The sequence below is a fragment of the Phallusia mammillata genome, chromosome 7 (assembly GCF_965637545.1).
Source record: "Phallusia mammillata chromosome 7, kaPhaMamm4.hap1.1, whole genome shotgun sequence".
Taxonomy (NCBI): Eukaryota; Metazoa; Chordata; class Ascidiacea; order Phlebobranchia; family Ascidiidae; genus Phallusia; species Phallusia mammillata.
In genome coordinates this window covers 9,953,699-9,972,768 of record NC_137258.1, presented here as the reverse complement: position 1 = coordinate 9,972,768, position 19,070 = coordinate 9,953,699, and the positions used below count along the sequence as shown (strand labels likewise).

Below are 19,070 nucleotides of genomic sequence, written 5' to 3'. Positions count from 1 at the left end.
AACTCAATTGTGAAGTACACGATTTATGGCTTCAAATGTAACAAATTCTTGATGCGGTAAAGTATCAGCCAAAATTTGCCCACTCTTGCAAAATTTTCTGCCGGCGCCCATGGCGCACAATCGTAATGTTTTTGTCTTTCTGTGATGTCAGATGCAGTTTTCAGATCTTTGTTATGCGCAATTTTGCATAACTAGCTAAAATCCTCCAATCAATTTTCGTTTTTCCGAAATACGCATTCAGAAGGACCGCGAGCCCTCGACATCATGGCAAAGGGACGGTTTTGAAAAAATATGAAAAAGTTTGAGAACCTCTGGTCTATACGTTTGTAGTTTATTCAAAAGTTGGTATATCCTCTAAACTTTCTAAAGCAGGGGTGGGCAACCTTTGTTACTGTGGGGCCAAATACAATTGCTAAAATTAGATCGCGGGCCGCACCTGTGCATAACACAAGGTGATTTTTCTTAGTTGCGTACCAAATATGCTTAACTACAAGTAAAATTGGCATTTAATTATAGCCACAAATTGCCAGGTCGCAGCAAAATAGCATCGGGCGCAATAATCTGCTCAAAAATGTATAATAGTTGGACTCGTTTGTCAGTAAATTTGAAATCCAAGCGTCTCTGCGGGCCGCACAACCTTTAAACAAGGGCCTCGTTTGGCCCGCGGGCCGCAGGTTCTCCACCCCTGCTCTAAAGCAGTGGTTCTTAACCTTTCGTGGACCGTGGCCCCCTAAAAGTATAACTTTTGGGCTTCATGGCCCCCTTTAAGTAACCCTACAAGACCTGTGGCCCCCTTAAAATGTAAATGTTGGAATTCGGTACTAATTTTGGCTTTAAACAGGTCGAATAGAGTAAACAAGAATCCGTAATCGTGAAAAACCTCAATATAGACAAATAGTAGGCTACGTATGTGAAATAGTCGATTAAATTAGGGATTCAAAAGAAAATGGATTTTAGTGGGTGTTTCTGGTGAATTTACAAGTGATTTGTTAAAGCCACAAATCAACAATTAAGCATTGATCCATTTTCTATACTCTTTAATCCGTACATACAAATGAAAATCACTGATCCATAACGTAGTATGCGCATGCGCACTAAAGTCACTTTTCGTCATGGACGATGCACATGCTGGCCAAGTGTGCGGAGCGATGCGGTGTTTGTGCGTTTGCTTGACACGTGGTCCTGAAAACCTGTTAGTTGAGGCGATACTCATTAAATGGGTATTGTAATGTGTCATTTTGCCTCTTTTGTATTGGTTTGTTTCAAGAATTTAGTGATTGGTGCGAAGAAATAATTATAAACAGTATATCACTCGAGAGAGAATAAACTTGAGTGATGTAAATGTAAACCTGTCGACACTCGACACCATAACGCTAGCAAAGAATGCTGATGTTACATGAGTTATGTAGATCAATTAGTCATTAAGTGCAATTGCGTGGACTACATTTCATTTACGAATACAAAAAGTAAAATTAAGCGAATGTTTATACATTGCCCTTAGCAGTCCATATATGATATATATATACCGCATGTTTTCGTATTTTAACTGATCATAGTTTAGTGAGTTGGATTCACCTGACGAATCTATTTTACTTCTGTGGATCTTTGCCTTCTAAATTACAAACTACATGTGTAATACAACAAAATAGAAAGAAATATATTCAACAATTATGCAATAAATATGCAGCAGTGCAGCTTAATTTACATGCAAGTATGTATGTTTAATAAATCGCTAGCATTCTGGAAATCACTATTTTGACCTCAAATATATTTTTGGTTTTAAGCTGCTGGAACAAGTGATATTTAATCTATTTGTACTTAACATTTCAATACTGCTTGTTGTAAAATGTGTGTTTGGAAACTTGTAAAACACAAAAATAAAATGGGTGAAAAATCTCTCTATATATGTTGGAAACAATGTTATGTGTGTATTTTTTTGTTCTGGTAATACAACTTTAGAGTGACATTAAACTTTCTCAGTTTTATCAAGTATTTTTTATGTCAAGTTGGTTTAGGTGGTTAGATACAGCACAAATAGAATCCTGGTGACTTTTCCAAGCCCTGACTATTTGTTTTACTGCAATGACGAGTGTTGTTGTCACAAGCAACACATCTAATGTAACAATTGACAATGATACTGATGGTTTAAAAAGTCCATCATGGGCCATTAGTTGCCCGGATCCATCTGAGATTGAAAATAACAAACAAGTTGTGGTAGAAAAGGATCTCAATGAAAATGTTTCAGAGAAACAAAATGAAGATCTGGATGAGAATGCTGAGGGATGGAGCACAGTAAAAGGTAAAAGTGAAAAACAAGAACATCGATACACAGGAAATCATTATCCCAGAGGTCATGGTGGTGGTCGTGGCAGATCAAATCGGTTTCATCACAAAAAGAAGCCTCGATACCCAGCTGGCACCGAAAACAGCAATTCCAAAAAGGGAAAAGACATTGATGCTTCCCAGGATCAGGCTGCTGCTGGAATGAATGGAACTTCCTCTGAATTACAATCTGGGGCTGAATCAGCTGACTCTGAATCAAAGTCAGATGGAGACAAAAAGGAAAATAGCCCAAAAGAATATGTGGAAGCCCCCGTACCCAAAGTCAACCCATGGGGCAAGGGGGAGAAACCAGCACAAACAAAATCACCCCCACCAAAAACACAAAACAACAAAAACTTAAAAAGTAACCAGAAACAACCAAAAACAACGGCAAAGCCCAAGCCAGTTGCAAAAACTTCTCCTGTGAAGCTGCCTGCAACATGTGCATGGGGAAAGAACGGAAAAGATCAAAACGAAGAAACTGCAACGAAAAAACAGCCTGTAGATAATTTGCCAGTGGAGAAAGCTGATGCTAAAGGTTTGAATAAACTACTTAATAGGTTTAGGTGTTGTTTCAGTTTAATTGCAATGGAACTTTTTATGTGCAGATTCTGCTAGCAGCTCAGATGCAGATATGAGTGAAGCCAAGGTATCACATATTAATTAGGTTTATTAAATTGATATATGCTAACATAGGTTTAGTGTGGAATTTGTAATATGAAACTTGTTGTACACATGCTAATGCCGTTGTTGTAGGCATCAATATATTTTTTCAGGTTAAAACAATGGTTATTGTAAAAAATAGTTTTGTTTACCTAGTTTTTTTTTCTATCAAGTTTTTTTTAAGCAGAAAAATGACTCAAACCCTCCTGTGAAAGAAACCTGGCCTTCATTGAATGAATCTGTTGGGCCAGTAAGTATTGTATTACATGTAATACAATAGTGTCAAACCAAATGACTTTGTAATTTTGGAAGACAACTTTAGTTTCAAAAACAGAAATAAACTTTTATCAAACAGCAATAAATAAAATCAACGAGATTTTTTGTAAACATTTAGATGTCACCTAAGGGTAAAACTGAAAATGGAAGTATGCAATCAAATGGTAACAACAATGATACTGCGCTGAAACAAGTAAGTCCTTACAACCAATTTTTCTGTTAAGAAACAAACTGTTTTTACATTAGAAGGTATCTTTTAAAAAAGATTTCTTTTTACTCTTTGGTAACATATAGCATTATTGCAGGAACACAAAAAAAGACAGAAAAGACGACCAGGATCAAAACAGTCAAATCATGACATTCAACCAGTTGTCAACAATGAAAAACATGACGATAGCGATTCATCAAAGGAAAATGATGCTGGTCGCTCATCTGAACCAAACACACCAAATAGTAGAAAAAAAGGTATTTTGGTATACACTGACACTGTATTTAAATTATATGTTAATCAAGGTGATTAGTTAATCCATTACATGTGTTGTTTGTATTGATTTATTTTGTACATGTTGCAGCTTGTTATCCTATATTTTTGTTTTTAACAATCAGTTCATTAAAATGGTAAAAAAGGCTGAAAATAGCTACTTTACTTTGGTTTCCTATCTTGTTTATACAATTCATTGTATTTTGAATAAATAAGATTGGTCACTTTTCACACAAGTATTGTTATTATACCTCATGTTAATTGTTGTGTTGAGAAAAGTTATAACAACTGTAATTATAACAGTTGAGTTGAGTTGAGTTTATTTCGCTTGGTGAAACAAAACATAGCGACACAATAGCACTAATACAATCACCAATCATCAACAAATATATTATTTTGCATATATAATTATGCTTGGCTCATTGAAGCAAGGAGCTGGTTGTGCTGTGATGTTAACAATTGCCTTGATGAGCTTTGCCTGTGCAAACAGTTTGTCGACACTGTTTGCTGGGCTCTTATAGCCTCTTGCTCAAGTGGGTTAAGTCAAATTGTGTTTTATGTTTCAAGGGTGCAAATGCTAACATATATTGCTGCTGTTTCTGCCCAGGGGTTGGTTTATTTATAGTATGAGGCCTGTGTCTATCAACTGGTTTTCCCACTGGTGTTAGCATTGCGTTGCTTGTCACGGTGTTGGCAAGCCAATTTGAAGTCAACCCACATTTCAACAGATGGCAATTATTGTACTGTCTATTATCCCATAGTTTAATTTCCTAGTTAAATACTTACTAACATTATCACCTTTTGATTTAAAATACCAAAGTAAACTGTGTATTGCAAATTGACAATTTAGTTTTGCAACTTCTCCATGAAATCTGTATGATTTATTGATAGCTCAGGCATAAAAACTGCAGTAAATTGTTTTATGGCCAGTAGATGCACAATCAGGCTTGACTTAAATTGGTCTCACTTAACAATTATCTAAGTTATATCTAAGGCATTAATTGAGGAAGGCACCATCTGTGCATTAGCCGGTTGTTGATGTGCACTCCCTTGTTTTAGCCTATTTCCTATAATGCGCATGAAGTATACGCTTCCTAATTCTGCCATCTGGTAGCTTCTTACTCACTGCTACTGTTCATTGATAAGTCAACATCCCATAGCATCACAGTTTTGCTTCTGAACCTATCCACTGAAAGTACATGTATATATATTGCTTTTTCATTTTTTCAATGCAATGTGGGCAAAGAGTGCAAAATAATTTTCAATGATACTTCACTCATTAATACCACAATTCAACAAAAGTTTTAAGGTTTTATATAGTGTGCTGATATATTTGAGCACACATGCTTTATTTAAATGTGGCTGTGTGGTTGTATGTGGAAACCAATTTAAAGGTGACTTTATGATTAAAATATTTTAACGAAATCTTTCAAAGCATGTTGCAGTAGACAGATTAAACTTGCTTTGTATGCCAAGACCTGCAGAATAACCATTATACAATTTGATGATAGGTCGACACAGATGGGTTCCTTTACCTGTTGATGTTCGCTCCAAGCGGGGAGGTTCGCGCGGAGGCAGAACTCGATCAACATCACCAAAACGAGGCGAGAGAGGCAAACCGATCAGAAACTATGAAGGCTGTAAGCATTATTCAAAAAAAGTTTGTTAATTATCTCCTACAATGCTTTTTTGCATTCAAATGCCTTGCAACATTTCATAGCATAAATATTCTGGAATTTGTTTTTGATTTTTTTCATTCAGTGAAAGGCAGTAGAAGTCACAACAACAGCAACAATGTAAACTGGCACAGTTCAAGATCTGATAGAGATTATTATGGCAGAAGAGGTCGTGGCCGTGGCAGGGGGCGAGGCCGTGGTAGGGGCTCATTTCGCGGAGGTGCAAGAGGTGAATTTTATATGTTTGCTACAATTTGTGGTTTAAATACATTTTTATGGTTTGAGTATCTTAGATCTCCTTATTGTAAGTAAATGGAACCATAAAAAACAGTACCAATCGTTTTTACTTATTTAAAATAAAACTGATCCTTTCACCTTTTCAACCATAATAAAACTGGTTTACACAATGCATAATACTTTTGTCTTTGGTCGCATGTTGCTGTAACAAATGCTGAAATATACTGTTAAGAAAATAATATATGTCATTTGCAAAATAGACCTGGCACATCCCATATTCCATAATTGGAGTGATTTGTAATTACCCTTTAACAGACAAGTCTTATTCTCCTGGGGATCTGCCGTCTGGTACGTTGCTCGTTTATGACGCATCGGGCTATGCGGTACCAGTAGAAATCATCACGCCAATATTAGAGGACGGTGTACCACTCTATGTGCCAGATGAAAACTCATTCGGCCCCAACTTGGAATATATAAAATGGCAAATGTAAGTTTCCAAACCAGCATATAACTGACTAAGTACTTGTCTTCTTTATTGTTTTAATAGACCCCATTACATAAACAGCTGGGAAATAATTAGCATGGTGTAACGCTGATAGAGCACCATTTATTATGCCCTGATCATTATAATTTATAAACTTATTTCAAAACATTTCAGAGAATACTATTTCAGTCCAGAAAATTTGGAAAGAGACTTCTTTCTTCGAAGAAAGGTAAAACATGTACATACAGCACCTGTAGAGTATATATTTGTGCTCTTAAAGTCATAAAAGCTGTAACTTAACAGTAGTAATAAGATAATTTAGTGCTAAATACATTATTTATATGTATGTGTATATGACGGTTAACAGTATAATGTACGTTTTAGATGGACAATGAAGGATATTTACCCATCAGCTTGATTGCTAGCTTCCAAAGGGTGCAGGCACTAACTACTGATGTAGATGTTATTCATGAGGTAAAAATAAATACATCATTATGGGTCCCCCCCCTATAATTTCGATGAAACTTTCAGAGATGGTAGATATGGTTATGCAGATGTGCCATCTACTTCGTTTGACTTGATAACCCCAGTATTTACCCTGCTAGACCCCGAAATGTAAAACGTTTTTGTAGGTTGCTGCGCACCACAAACAGAAAATTTCTTTGGTGTAATAGTATAATATAGGCAACAGAACATATGGTACTTGTGTTTGTGCAATACCAGGTGGACGGTTTTGCACATGTCAGTCAGAGGGGGTGTCAACAGCCTTATGACGTCAGATGTGTTAACAAATAATGACACCTCTAGTGGTCAAAATTTTAAACATTGATTGATTTGGATAAAATTTTGCAGGACTGTTGCTTGGGTCATTGTGGTTTCATATTTTATACTTTTGGGTGTAAAACCCCATCAGTTACCCCACTAACCCCCTTAAAAGGTTGAAATTTTTAACAGTGTTGAAATTAAATGAAATTTGGACAGTTTGCAGAGTTTGTCATTTATAGGTGTTGATTGTTGTGTTTAACCCTGAAGTCCCAATATTTACCCCTCTTGCCCCCTAAAATGGTTGAATTTTTTAATCAATGTCTGAATTGGATGAAATTTGGACAGCTTATAGAGTGTGCCATTTATAATTGTTGATTGTTGTGTTCAACCCTGTCTTCCCAACATTCACCCCACGAGCCCCCCAAAATGGGTCCATGTTTTTAACAATGTCTGAATTGAATGACATTTGGATGGTTAGTAGATTATGTCATTTTTAGGTGTCGATTTTTGTGTTTCACTTTATTTTGCCACTATTTATCCCTTCTTTTCTATAAATAGAGCACTAAATAGGACAAACTTCAAACAATGTGTGAATTGAATCAGATTTGCATTGTTATTACTTTTAATAGCATGATTATTTAAGCGAAGATCTGACCACAGTTTTTCTTAAAATACCAAACTTTCTGATGGTTGTCTTTTGAAATGCATAGTTTTTAACTTTGCATGTGTGGGGGACCCATGAGTTTCTGCCTGCAGAAACAACTAAGGTTATAAAAGACAGTTGGTGGTATGGGACCCAATATAAAAAAGTGTAGGGAATATATTAACGTTTCAAAACAGGTTATAGTGTATGTGCAATTGAAATATGTGCTGAGCCACCCTTCTAGTTTACATCTGTTTTTGTCTTATTTTAGCTGCAATGACCTGACTGTAATAGTTTATGGTATTCTTGGGACCAAATATATTACCACTATAGTTTGTCATTGAGTGAATTGTGACCTGTTTTTGGTATGTGACTGCTTGTAATATATATGCATGAATGAGCTGAGCAATTTAAGTGCCATTTATAACTCCTTGTTTTGTTGGAGAAACTTTTGAACTTTAGTAATCATTTGAATGAGACATTTGGTTTTCTTAACTGGTTTTCCCTTCCGTGGGAGGTTGATTAATATTCAGTGAAAGTCAATTTAAAACAATGTATGTGTCAAAACGGAATCTATTGTTTCAAATCTATTGTTTCTATTTCAGGCACTTAAGGATAGTACAGTTTTGGAAGTGGTGGACAATAGTGTTCGATGCAAAGACAATCCTATGCAATGGGTGATCCAAGATAGTCACTTGGATGAAAGTGACCACAGTATCCCAGTTCCAGAATCGCCCCTTTCACCTTCTGGCACCCAAGCACCAGTTATCGTTAGTCTCAGCCCAACCTCAACAACTTCTGAGGAATTTTTCTATTCTCCTGCCAGAAACCTTAGACACAAATCAGTGGATGACGCTGTCATGTCAAGCAACTCTGTGCCCGAGGAGGTCCCAGAAGAGGTTGTGGCCCATTCTGAGTTGTGGAAATGGGTGGATACACCAGGTTTTGTCCCAGGCAAACCATTTTCACCCAAAACAGATGAAGAAACTAATCCTGCTGATGAAGGTACTTCCTAAATTTTGTGAATACCTCAAAGTGTTGAATATTAATTTTCTTTTTTTGTGTGGTTTGTTTTGAAGAACCAAAAGTGAATTCCAAAGAGTCTGATGACAAAAAAGATGCAGAGGTTGATTCAAACTCAAATCTTACTGCTGCTCGACAAAGTGGTCTTAGCTCAAGCCTTCCTGATATGGACACAACCTGGTGGACGAAAGTTGAAAAACATCGACCCAGCAGGGTGAAGCGGGTCAGTATAACTAAAAATTATGTTTTCTTTTGATACCTGTTGAAGCTAGAATAGGAGTTTCCATTGATTGCACATATAACTGCAGTGCAAAAAGCAAAAAATAAATAAATTAAATTTCATCTGCTTACTGCTAACATATGGGCAAAGCACAAATAACTTTAGCAGTGTATTCAACCTCTATTACGTATGTCTTCCTTTTTCTTTGAATTTCCCAATAGCCTTTGTTGGTTTTCCACCAGTCTGTATGCTTTGTTGTTTTTGTGTTGAAGCAATGTAGTGTTCCACTTTACCTTTTATTTAGGTGAACAAAAGTAATCTCTTCCTGACCTAGATTGCTTCCTGTAAAACTTTCTGTGTGACAGTATTACTTAAGTGCATAGCATGTTGATTCATTAGTAGAAATACAAACAGGCAAAGATATTTTTAGGATGTTTTTTATTGTTGATTAAGTATATGAAGTAACGTTGATGTCTATTCAAAGGGCCAGAAACAAGACAAACAAAAAACACCAAAAGAAAATGACAAAGCTAAACCGTCCAAGAGGCAGGATGAAAAGAGAGGTAAATGCAACATACATTTCCCCAAATTTTGTCACATTAAGTGTAGGAGAGGTTTTGTCAAATCTAACACCATCAGTAAATGTTCTTAATTCATGCAGAGGTATAAAAGTTAATGAATTTAACAATATAATTATGAAGCTTTGTTTCAGTAATAACATGCAATCTCAAATTTTTTAAAAAATAAATGTGGAATATGCCCAGACTTTATGCACGTACACCCATTTTGATAAAAAATTGACAACAGAAATGTCATAAAACAGTCGGTGCCAACACCATCTTTAATTCTAGTAGCACACACAACAGTTATATACAAAATGTTATGCAACAAATAAGACTGTGGCATTTTACCAGAAAAGATATCTGGATATTTTGCTGATTGGGCAATAATTGGCATAGAGTAAATATGTAACTTTGATCTGTTTAAAACAGTGTTATGTAATTTTTGACTATGCCAACCAGTAACAAATTACAGTTTTGTGTCTTTAGTTACATTAAAAATATGCATCTATGTTTTTAGGTACAAAAGCAGAAAAATCAGGTCAAAAGAAGGGTAAATCAGGCAAGGAGGACAAGAGAGAGGAACTTGATTTCATGTTTGATGAGGAGATGGAAGAGTTAAACATGCAAAAGCGAAGTTTCACGAAGTGGGATTCAGACTCTGATGATGATGTTACTGATGCTGACATACGAAAAATCATCATCGTAACACAAGTAATATTTTTTGCAACAGCATCTTTAAACAATTATTTTATTGACATTATAAACAATTGTTCATCAAACTATTTAATACTGTGTATGTTGAAAAGCATTGGGCAAATAAACTGGCCTCATACATTTGTTTTGAATTTTTTTTCTTGAAAAACAAAAACAGTCCAATAAATTAATTTTGTAAACAAGCTTGTTATATTCCTCTTCAAATACATTTACCCTGTTGCAAATATTCATTTGAGATTATTGTATATTTTGCTATCATAGACGCCACCAGCATTCCGCAAGCACCCTGGCGGTGACCGTACAGGATTCTTTCAAACCAGGACCAAAATGACACAAGATTTGGCGTCGGTCATTAACGATGGGCTTTACTACTATGAACAGGAATTATGGGATTCCTGGGACGAAGACCCTGAGCTTGCTGAGCCAACAGTGAGTTTCTCATGAATTATGCATTTCCACTGAAAGTGTGTTTGCATCCAAATTAGGTTGTGGCTAAGTGAGATGTTCTCCATTCCAAATCATACCAAGTATTTTTACCATGGACACAACACACAAATAATCTTATGTTATCAATCTGTGTTAACTATTTTTATTTAAAAGCAACAAATATGCCTAAAGTTTAACATGAAATTACATTGAGAATAAAAATCTGTTTGTCTTGAACAAAACATGAACCTTTGTTGACTCTGCAATTTTGTAAAATGCCGTGAGTGCCTCCAACCAGGCTAAGCATATACATATATTCAAATTTGCAGGAGGGCAAGGCCACTTACACCACAGTGAATGTGATTAGCCAGGAAGATTTTCAGGACATGCGAGGTGGAAAAAGGTCGGCGTTGAACCAGAGCCAAATCACACCACCCGGACCTCCAGCAAAGTCAACTGTTGGTCCACCACCAGTTGTATCTCCCACCAACAAACCAGGTACTTACACATTATGAAGGGTTTTATATAACATACAAAACATGTAAATCTGGGGTTACATTTTTGCACTTGATTAACCAAAAAAGATTGCTGCTCATTTTAAGGCATAAGAGAACACAACAAAAAGTTCAACGAAATAAGTTTGCAACTTTATGTATTGGTGAGATTACTTAAACAAATCAATTAACACACACCCTTATTTTAGCGTAGTATTGCCTTGTTTAGTCATCAAGTTTATCCTAAACATAAGTTGGGATTTCCAAAATCTCACTTGGAATTATCTTACTGCATACAGTTTGAGAACCACTGATTTAAATGATTAACATGAAACTTACTTACTTGCCCCAAACTAACTTTGATGTAAAAAGGATGGGTTAATACGATAAAAATGATGTGAAATATTCTTAAATAGTTCTTATTCTATCAGATGATCCTTCCCTTACGCGGTCAGTTCCTGCCAACATCCAGGGCAGTCCAGGTGCACATGTCACGAGAAAGACGCCTCGCACTCCACACCATAAGGACTCTGCAACTGCGCCAAGATTTTATCCCGTTGTCAAGGAAAACAAGGCACCTGACCCGATGGTATGGCAATTATCACTGAACAATTGAATGCCATGTAAAAAGTGAAATGGTTTCAATACTGTTTGTCCGAACACTGGTCGTTTTTTAGTTGATAGTAATCGATATTGAGTAAAGGATGATAACGTAGCAAGTTTTACCTATTGTGACATGTAATCTTTAAATACCTCAAACATTTTGGCCTTTCGACCTTTACGAAAAAAGAAAGTTCACCCACTTCAGTTTACCGATGGCTGCGCCAAAGCGTTTGATCACTATCACGTCATAACTCCAACCCAACGGTTTTTGTCAAGTACCGAGGATTACTTTGCTAGGCCATAACAAAGGGTAAACTTTGGTGTCAGTGTTTAATGTTTACAGTGTTTGTAAACAAAGGTCCACCAGCTGTTCGTTCTGTGTATTTTTAAAAACGTTATACACATAAACAACTTTTCGCAGACGCCTCGGAAGCGGAAAACGCGTCACAGCAGCCATCCACCAGAGGAACATCACGTGGGTTGGGTGATGGACATAAGGGAACACAGATCAAGATCGAGGACTCCCTCTGTCAGGTATCATACACTACGTTTTGACTTGCGTGATATTTGTAGTTGAATGTTACATAAATAAGTGTCAGAAACTTCCATTGTGTTTGATACAATGACGATTTAAAATTACGTGTTTTGCCTCCCTGTAAAGAAAACGGCTATTTTAAAAGTAAAATTCAATTGCTTTCCGCTAATTGGTCGACCCATGAACATTTTGCTGAATATCTGAAAATGCATATTTTTTTAATATTAAACACGGGTCAGCATATCCGTTTTAACTTAATGCTGGTAATCACCTCCCTATTTAATTTGTGCATTGTAGTGAGGGAAACAGTCGGCGCGCGTATGGAGGAACTCCCCACTCCCTTCCCAAGTTCGAGCACCCCTCTCACTCCCTGCTAAAGGAGAAGGGTTTCGCTCAGCAGGTGTACAGCAAGTACCACGGAAAATGCTTAAGAGGTGATGTATAAGTTTCATTTAGGGATAATGATAAACAAATAGCACAAAAACTCTTCACCAAAGTACTTCGAACTACCTTTCAAACCTCTCAGCAACCTTATACACTGCATTTAAAGCTCCTGGCTACGTGCCAGCACTTTTTGCAATCAGGAGTTGGTTTCCAATAAAGGATTTCCGGCGATTATTGGTTGTGCGCTCCGTTGCGTTATAGAAGGCTCTTATTGTGCCCTAGCAGGGACGGTTTGTTTCGTATTAGTAAATTATTTGCATGGTTAGCATTCAATACCAATTTGCCTAAACAACACACAATCAACATTGCCTTTTTAACAATATCTGGTTGGGTATTGTTCTTTATCTTGCTTGAAAAGAATGTTGCCGGCCTAATTCGATTACCAGCAGAGAATTGTAAGATGCAAGTGTGAGAAACAAGGGACAAGGAGTGATTTTTAATACAAGCATTCTAAGCCATGCATCTAAAATCTTATTCCCACCGTCGCCTTTACCTTATATCTTTTAATAGGCAGCTTTTTGTCCACAAACGTAATTATGGGTCCCCTTCTATGAAGGGGACACATATTGTTTTTGTCCGTATTTTTTTTCCTTTTTTCTTTTTTTCTTTTTTCTGTCTAACGCTGGTTTGTTAAACGCGTTTGGTCAAGAAAGAGTGCTCCGAATTTATTAAAATTTAGACAGATGTTACATATTAATCCAAATTTGATCCTCCTGAAGTTTGACCCCGAATGACCCAGCGGTTCACCCGCAGGCCCCCCAAACGTAAATTTTTTTAAACGGCTGTACTGACTAAAGTACATCATCTAGGAGTTATGTGCTCTGTGGGTTGGTGCAATGTGATGTTTTCTAAAGAATTTTCTAACTTTTAACAGGATTACCCATTTTTACCCCTTAAACCCCAAAATATTCGTTTCTGTCTAACGCTGGTTTGTCAAACGCGTTTGGTCAAGAAAGAATGCTTTAAATTTATTCAAATTTACACAGATGATAGCTATTGTTTAAAACCTGATCCTCCTAAAGTTTGACCCCAAATGACCCAGCGGTTCACCCACAAGCCCCCAAAACGTAAAGTTTTGAAAACGGCTGTACTGACTAAAGTACATGATCTAAGAGTTTCATGCTTTGTTGGTTGGTGCAATGTAAGGTATTCTAAATACTTTTCTAATTTTTATTGGATTTACCCATTTTTTACCCCTTTAAGCCTGAAATAATCGTCACCCCTTAAATCCCGAAATAATCTTTTTTGGTTTTAGGCCAGAAATACAAGCTCTAATGTGCTGAAATTTCAAACAATTGTTTGCAGTAGTTTACTCGTTTAGTATTCAAAAATTTGCCTTAATCGGCCAAATAATGACTTTTACAGCCCATAGTTTGTGTACACTGTCAGTCAGACAGAAGTCCCAAGGGAGTCATTCAGTGGTTTACGATTAAAAGGTTTAGTGCAGAGCGGGATGGATCAGCTTGACGTCCAGACAGACGTTTTAAGAGACAGTCTTTTCAGTGATTAGAAATCAGCTGTTTTTGCGCAGCAATGCCATGTCGTTTTATAAGTTATCAATCGCACTTCCAGCAAACGTTTTGCGCCTAAGACGTAATTTAAATTCGATAAAAGTGCTTCGGTTTTGTAAATGTCAAGCAAAACATTGTTGATCAACATAAAGGTGAAAAAATAAACATAATTTCTTTTTATAGCCGTGATAAATAGTATTTAAATTCTCGTTGTCAGCTTGGCCGCCGCATGACCACAGGTCACTAAAGGTCAACTTGTAGGTATTACAAACACAGTTAAGATCGAATTTTCGTCACAACATAGCTTCATTATTTTTGACAAACCAATACTCAAATATAAATTAGGCAAACCGGTATTGTTTTACACTAAGTCTGCTTGCTATTAAAAACGGTGTCAAAAAACGTTACTAAAGGTCAGTGAGAGGTTACTAAAGCTCAATGGTAGTCGTTTTGCGAAACAAAGTTAAGTAAAAAACAATTTGTTATGTATACCTGTGCAGCAAATGGCTGTTTAATTTATAGTGTCTGTAATTAAGGCTTTGTAGGAAAATTTGTTTAAAACCCGACCTTGGACGACAATATCTGGGTAGAAGCAAGAGATGAAATTGAAGTATTTGTATCGTTTTTTTAATGTTTTTGTAATTATATATATGACAATAATAGTACCAAAAGAATACGAACAATTTTTTTTATTGTTGGGTTAATGCTTTCTAAAAATTTGTCCTTAAGAATCTAAAAATCACCGCAACATTTGTTTACCGTAAATCCGCACAAACACGCGTGTGGGGACCCATTAGTTTTTGTTTACAAAAACAATCATATGTGTAGATCAAATGATGTGTATAGTAAATTGGTAAATATTGTATAGAATATATAAAATGGAAGCATATCAGAAAGCCACTCTTCTAGTTAAGAGTGTTTCGAACACCAAATTTTTGGGCCGCAAATACCCAAGTTGAAAAAACAAACATCTGATACATTTACAACACATTATTAACACAACCTATTGCTTGATTGGAGCTAATCGCTACCAACTATTTTTTTGTTATTTTTTTAACTTACACTTCACAAACAAAGCAGCTCCATGAGTAAGTTGCATTGCGGAGCTTATGTTCATTGATTTTTGACAATTTGTTATTTTGTACAGAACGAGATCGTGTCGGAATTGGTCAATCCCAGGAGATGAACACATTATTCCGATTCTGGTCATTTTTCCTTCGTGACAACTTTAACAAGAAAATGTTCGAGGAATTTAAAACACTGGCTGCTGAAGATGGCAAGCATGGTTACAGGTAAAATGAAACTTATTTATGACAGGCATCTCGCAGAAAATCGTTTTTGGACAGCTTGCTAACTTTTATGTTTTCTACAGGTACGGACTAGAGTGCCTGTTTCGCTTCTACAGCTACGGATTGGAAAAGAAGTTTCGCCCCGATGTTTTCCAGGAATTTCAGGCAGACGTAATTCGCGATTATCACGATGGTAAGATAGTTGAAAGTAAACGTTGAGTTGCTAGTTGTGCCAATTTTTAAAGCTTTTTCTGATTTTTAGGACAACTTTATGGGTTAGAAAAGTTTTGGGCGTTTCTTAAGTACTCGGGCCACCCTCTATCTGAAATCGACAGCAGGATAAGAGAGTGGCTTAACAAGTTTGAGAAGTTGGAAGATTTCAGAGTTTTGGTAAGTTCCTGTCTTTCCAGGCACTTAAGCAAAATTACTTCCCATCGATATAAGTCTAGTTTTGATTCAGGCTTGTAGGTACAAATTTAGATCCTAAACCGTTCCAAAAATTGGCTTCGAAAATGTCAACCTTTTGTGTACTTTAGCGGAGAAAAAGCTAACAAACTTTTGCATTACGCTTTAGTTCTTTGTTAAAATAGACAAGAAAATCAATATACATTGCAGAAAAACAATGCAAAAAAGGTTATGCAATGTTCGTTATGCTTCGAAATAACCGTTTATTTCCCTAGCCCCCGGTCGAGGAGTGCCCGAACGACAGCCCAAGCAAGACATCAGCAGGCGCTGGTTCGAATCCCAGTACCTCACGAACATCTCGCTGAAGTCCGCCCTTCCAACCTTACAAACATTATTTTTCTCTTTTTTGCTTCTCTCGATTTGATCCGAAATCGTGTGGCTGTGGAACGCTTGGTTTGGTGGTGACAACCTCGTTGAGTTGCCAATCATTTGAAAGTCGATAACAATCATGTTTACCGAAACAACCGGAAAATAACTAGACACCCTTTCTAGTAGTTTTGCACAACTCGCCTATGTAAAAACAATGTCAAGTAAATTTGTAACTATTACGTTTTCCGTACGCAAATCAGTGATTATTGTACAAACAACCTAAAAACCCACTGCCTCTTGACTGATTATAAACACACCCGGTCACAGCCCGCGTACTTTCGTACACTAGGTGCTGCTGGCGAGCACGCCCGGCACTCTTTCAAATTCACTGTGAGGTTTTGGCCGCACGAATATCAAACCGAATTACCCAAATCTAAAACAACAAAACGAACAAATTTTCTGCTCATGGACAGGCTCACCTTTTAACCTGTTTCAAATAAGCTCCATTTACTCATAAGCTTCCACCAGCTGCGTGTTTTAAATTTCATTTTAAGTGCGTCTCCGCTTTTTACTTTTTACCCGTTGGTGGTTGCACGGCTTCTGTTCCATATGATTTTCCCGGTGTTTGTGGCCTGAAGGAAGGGAGGCGAAGTCACCTCTGTTTTAGTCTTTGTTCCCATCAGTTACCAGTGCCTTTTTCGTTTTGATTCCCGACGCCCTTGACGTTTTGTGTCGTTTGCATGCCCATGTTTATTTTTCCTGTCAGCTTGCTGTAATGGGGTGAGTCACACGTAGCACGTACGAACACAAAAAATAGAACATATGTGTTAACACCGTGCCCTATAAACCAACAAAGCGCATTTTCGCTTTAAAATTAGCCCATTTCCAATCATATAGTCAGATTTTTCAGGCGTTGCATATGGACGCCGGAGAACCCGCTGGATTTTGGTGACGGTAGATGCGGTAGTAAAGACCTCTAGGTAGCGTCGCTTGTCCTCGTTTTTTTGTGTACGTGTGCCACATTGGCGCGCTTTTCCGTTGTATTGCTATCGCTCGGTCGTAATTTGGGAATTAAGATCAATGTTTCTGTATTACTACACCATCCACTCGCCAGTTTACTGCATACTTACCCAAAACGCCGTCTTTGTTATCGTACTAAATTAATCTAAAAAATACTGGTTCAATAACCCATTTGTTAGCAAGCAAACTGATTCATCCCTATGTGCGTGCACGGAATATAGATTTGCATAAAACCGCTGTAATTTCTTTGTTTGTGTAAATTCTGAGTAGCTGGGCCATGATTTTTGCTGTTATTTTTTGCGGGATGTATTTGTATTGGTACAGGGTATGTATAGATTCGTTGCTGTAGCGCTCGCTCAAGACTGATAGTAACCAGATCCTATTCTGCCGTCTCACCTCCCGTCTATTGCAAACCAACGTTCTTGATTTGTCGTTCTGTTGTGAGCAGTCGCCGTTCCGTTGCAATAAGGACTCGCCGTTGTCGGTTTTGATTTTTTTCCCGCTTCAGGTATCTTGTTATGCGGTGGCGGTGTGCTGAAATTTCATGTATATTGCCAAAAACACTAAACGCCATTAACAAAACACAAGTTGCAAGTATCGGTATAAGTATGGTTGTGCCTAATCGTCGATCGGTTTAATACATCTCGTCTGTAATCTTGAGTAAATAGTTGCCAAATATCATATTTCTTGCGTCCAAATAATTAAATTTGATCAACAAATGTTGATTTATGCCGAAAAAATGCTGCCAAACTTTACTTTGCGAAATGAACGAGCAATAGTAATTCTGCTTTCCCCACTTCGCACGCTAAACAGTAAAACTCTAACCAAAACTGTTACAAACTCATAGCAATATTTCGGTTTTCTCGGTGATGGTAGGGCGACGTTCATTTGTTGCGTGTTTGTGTGTGATGTGTTTTGCGCGTGTGCTTTTGACTTCCCTTTGCTGTCTTTTGACGTTTGTCGCAATTCAATCTCCCCCTTTTTGCTTGCGCGCTACAACAGTGTAATTTATGTGGACGAGGATCGACAAAAGAACAACTAAAAAAAATCAAGGACATGGACATCTTGTGTTTTTTTTGCAGCTTAGTCGCAAAGGTAACACCAGCAGTGATGAAACTCAATATAAACATGACAAGATTATGAGGAAACTTTTGTGTTTGTGCGACTAATGAGCTCTTGTCATTGCTGCGTAAAGAATACAACCCCAGTCTGAGGACCGAATTAACTTTGAGTTAAACGCAGTGTATGTATTGCGTTGAATTGCGGCACACTACAGGAAAACAGCAGCCAAGCTTTGAAATGACGCCCGCCGTCTAACTTCTAATGCATCGGAGTGAGACAAAGCAATGACGACGTTTTCATAAAGTTAAATAGAGTTCCTTTAAAACCAAGCAGAAAAAAAAACGTGAAAAGTGTTTACTGCATGTCATAAAAATCGCGAGGTTGTATGGGTTCACTGGCAACAACAGTGTCCTGCAATAACCCAATCAAGCTTAAACACTATACTAACCCCCATATAAATAGTACATATAAGTATAGGCCTGGTCTCATGCGAACAAATATTTGTTTAATGTTTGCTGACTAAGGGTACCTTCATTTTGACGTACAAAACAAAGTGCCCTAATTGTGTAATTTTTTCCGTGATCGTTGTCGAAATGAGTTCGTAGCAAATCGTTAGGGAATAAATAACCTAAAACCAACTTTCTTTGACTTGACGAAGACATTATTGTAGGTCGAATCTGCTGCAACCAAGTTCGAGGCTTTCTAAACAGGCGTGTGTAACACTGAAGGGCTCATGTAAACAAAACCTATGCGAATATCAAGTAGCTAATTAGGCCAATTGTGACTTGTTAGAAAACTTCTTGATACGTACCGCCACTCGCAACTCTTAAGTAAAGAAGTCATGT

The 19,070-nt window shown here is 37.2% G+C and overlaps 1 protein-coding gene across 2 annotated transcripts; it reads left to right on the top strand.

The window, feature by feature from the left end:
* Positions 1-1,984: 1,984 nt before the first annotated feature.
* Positions 1,985-18,224, top strand: LOC145237893 (la-related protein 1-like). 2 transcript variants are annotated; one of them, XM_080100883.1, is made up of 23 exons: positions 1,985-2,860; positions 2,931-2,971; positions 3,173-3,235; positions 3,380-3,454; positions 3,567-3,726; positions 5,254-5,382; positions 5,504-5,647; positions 5,971-6,142; positions 6,314-6,368; positions 6,524-6,613; positions 8,153-8,552; positions 8,627-8,793; positions 9,275-9,353; positions 9,871-10,064; positions 10,329-10,496; positions 10,823-10,991; positions 11,419-11,576; positions 12,012-12,124; positions 12,423-12,559; positions 15,228-15,372; positions 15,453-15,562; positions 15,632-15,759; positions 16,050-18,224. In XM_080100883.1, the coding sequence occupies exons 1-23, from the start codon at positions 2,083-2,085 to the stop codon at positions 16,137-16,139; spliced, it is 3,765 nt and encodes a 1,254-aa protein (XP_079957009.1). In that variant the 5' UTR covers positions 1,985-2,082; the 3' UTR covers positions 16,140-18,224. The 2 variants fall into 2 exon arrangements, with proteins under 2 accessions (XP_079957009.1, XP_079957008.1); XM_080100882.1 differs by having other exon boundaries at positions 3,170-3,235.
* The last annotated feature ends 846 nt before the right edge of the window (positions 18,225-19,070 follow it).

Excerpts from the sequence above, each read along its gene's own strand:
- LOC145237893 (XM_080100882.1), top strand. The coding sequence starts at position 2,083 with ATGACGAGTGTTGTTGTCACAAGCAACACATCTAATGTAACAATTGAC. Across the intron at positions 3,236-3,379 it reads TGAATGAATCTGTTGGGCCA|ATGTCACCTAAGGGTAAAAC; the intron begins GTAAGTATTGTA and ends GTAAACATTTAG. Across the intron at positions 6,143-6,313 it reads GAATATATAAAATGGCAAAT|AGAATACTATTTCAGTCCAG; the intron begins GTAAGTTTCCAA and ends AAAACATTTCAG.